At 36.8% G+C, this 2,972-nt stretch overlaps 1 protein-coding gene across 1 annotated transcript; it reads left to right on the top strand.

The window, feature by feature from the left end:
• The first annotated feature begins 425 nt into the window (after positions 1–425).
• On the top strand, positions 426–1,082 carry LOC111436982. Its single transcript, XM_023074806.1, has 2 exons — positions 426–676; positions 782–1,082. The coding sequence occupies exons 1-2, from the start codon at positions 426–428 to the stop codon at positions 1,080–1,082; spliced, it is 552 nt and encodes a 183-aa protein (XP_022930574.1).
• The last annotated feature ends 1,890 nt before the right edge of the window (positions 1,083–2,972 follow it).

Raw genomic sequence — 2,972 nt, 5'->3', positions numbered from 1 at the left:
ATAGAATAAGAGCAAAAAATAATACCTTACAAGCTCTACATCAAAGATAAGAAGAATGTTATGTACCACTCAAGAATAAGGGACTCTTAAAGATCATGTACTTGTTTAGATTGTTGTCAGTTAGTACCTAATTAAATCTCCGTTAGGAGTTAGAGTTAGAGTTAGAGTTAGTTTTTTATTTGATTTAGTGTTGATTTGATTTAGTTTTGATTTGATTTACTTTTGTTTTGATTTGATTTGTTTATTGTTACCCGATTTTCTGCACATTTTTAGGTAGATTTTTTAAATATGTTTTTTAATTCTCTGTATATATAGAGCATTCTTGCTCTTCATAATTAAAATCTTCTCATCAACTATCCAATCACTGCCTCTTTCACTGACGATTGGTATCAGAGCTATCTTCTTAAGGGATCTGTGAGATCAAAATGGGAGGAGAATCCAGTTTTTCAGCTGTTGCACCAGTATTCGATGGAGACAATTATCAAGTGTGGGAAGTTTGTATGGAGACTTATTTGGAGTCCTTGGATCTTTGGGAAGAATTAGAAGAGGATTACGAGGTCCCTTTGCTTCCAGTAAATTCTACTGTAGCACAAATCAAATTACATAAGGAAAAGAAGACAAGGAAATCAAAGGCGAAAGTTTGCCTATTTGCCGCTGTATCTCAAATGATCTTCATGTGAATAATGTCCCTCAAAAGAGAAAAGGAAATCTGGGATTATCTCAAGGCTGAATATGGAGGAGATGAGTAGATTTGTGGAATTAAAGTCCTGAATTTGATTAGGGATTTCGAGTTGCAGAAGATGAAGGAGTCTGAATCAGTGAAAGAGTACTCTCACATACTTCTCAACATTGCCAACAAGGTGAGATTGCTTGATTCTATATTAAATGATTCCAGGATCGTTGAAAAGACGCTAGTCACTCTTCCAGAGAAGTTTGAAGTCACCATTACTACTCTAGAGAACACCAAAGACTTGTCAAAGATTTCTCTTACACAGCTCTTGAATGCTTTACAAGCACAAGAGCAAAGGAGGTCAATGAGGCAAGAAGGGGTGATTGAAGGTGCCTTACATGTCAAGCATTAAGACAATAGTAGGTATAAAAACAAGAAAATTTTCAAAAACCAATTGTCGTATGGAGATTCATTTGCTAATTATCAAAAGACAAAAGGAGGAGGTTCCAAAAAATCCTATCCACCTTGCCGTCATTGTGAGAAGAAAAGTCATCCACCATACAAGTATTGGAGAAGATCTGAAGCCTACTACTCCAAATGCACTCAACTTGGACATGAAGTTGTGATTTGCAAAGCCAAAGATCCTGTGAAAGAAGTAGATGGTGAACACTTGGAAGTCAAGGGAAAAAGCACAGTAGCTATAACAAGCTATGAAGGTACAAAATTTATTCTAGATGTTTTATTTGTACCTAAAATTGATCAAAATCTGTTAAGCGTTGTTGGTCAGTTACTTGATAAAGGCTATAAAGCATTGTTTGAGAATAAGCAGTGCTTGATCAAAGATGCTAGTGGCAAAGACTTGTTCAATGTCAAAATGAAAGGAAAAAGCTTTGCTCTAAATCCAACGGCCTTTATATCCCGAGTTAGTGCCATTGAGATTTGGCACAAAAGACTTAGACACTTTCAACATCGAGGTTTGCTTCAAATGCAGTCAAAGAAGCTAGTAGAAGGACTCGCTGACATTGATGATGACATGCCTCTCTGCCGTGCTTGTAATTTTGGGAAGCAACATAGGCAACCCTTTCCTAAACAGGCATGGAAAGACTTAGACACTTTCATCATCCAGGTTTGCTTCAGATGCAGTCAAAGAAGCTGGTAGAAGGACTCGCTGACATTGATGATGACATGCCTCTTTGCCGTGCTTGTAATTTTGGTAAGCAACATAGGCAACCCTTTCCTATACAGGCATGGAAAGTCCCGAAAAAACTGCAACTAGTTCATACTGATCTTTGTGGTCCTCGGCGAACACCATCATTAAATGGTAATCTTTATTACACTGTTTTTATTGATGATCTAAAAAGAATGTGTTGGATCTTCTTGCTGAAGCAAAAGTCAGAAGTTGCGGGTGTATTTCGAAAATTCAAAGCCAAAGTTGAGAATGAAAGTGCATGCTTAATTCAAACTATAAGATCAGATAATGGCAAGGAGTACACTTTAGAAACCTTTAAAAGGTTTTGTGAAGAGGCTGGAATTGAACATCAATTGACAGCACCATACACTCCTCAACAGAATGACGTCAGTGAAAGGAGGAATAGATTCATAAGGAAGATGACGAGATACATGCTTCATGAGAAGGATCTTCCAAAAAGTTTTTGGGGAAAAGCAGCAAACACTATTGTGTGCCTGCAAAATCGAATTTCAACAAAAGATGTCAAGGACCTGAAACCATTTGAAGTTTGGTATTGGTACAAACCTTCTATAAAGTTTCTTAGAATATTTGGGTGTCTTTGCTTCACTTACATTCCACAGGTCAAGTGTGATAAGCTTGACAAAAAGGCAGAAGCCGACATTTTTCATGGGTATAGCATTATATCAAAAACTTACAGAGTTTTTCAACCACACATTAGTTGTGTTGTTGTGAGCCGAAATGTTCATTTTCCTAGAAATGAGCAATGGAATTGGGAAGAACTGACGAAGGTGAATTAGATTTCTAATGCACCAAACAATTTAATCTTTGGTAGCATGTTAGAAGAGTCTGAAGATGAACAACCAAAGCTTTGGTTGATGATGCACCTGTCAGAGGAGGAGCTTTCAGTGATCGAGAAAAACAAAATCTGGGAGTTGGTTGATCGACCTCTAAATTGAAAGATAATTGGAGCAAGATGGGTGTTCAGAAAAAAGTTTGGAGTTCACAGCATCTAAACAAGAAGGAGTGTTAAAGATCATGTATTTGTTTAGATTGCTATTAGTTAGTATCTAATTAAATCTCCGTTAAGAGCTAGAGATAGTTTTTTATTTGATT

This window comes from Cucurbita moschata, unplaced genomic scaffold (genome assembly GCF_002738365.1).
Source record: "Cucurbita moschata cultivar Rifu unplaced genomic scaffold, Cmos_1.0 Cmo_Scf00061, whole genome shotgun sequence".
Lineage (NCBI taxonomy): Eukaryota > Viridiplantae > Streptophyta > Magnoliopsida > Cucurbitales > Cucurbitaceae > Cucurbita > Cucurbita moschata.
Note: the sequence above shows the minus strand (reverse complement) of the source record. Positions and strands in the feature narration are given on the sequence as shown.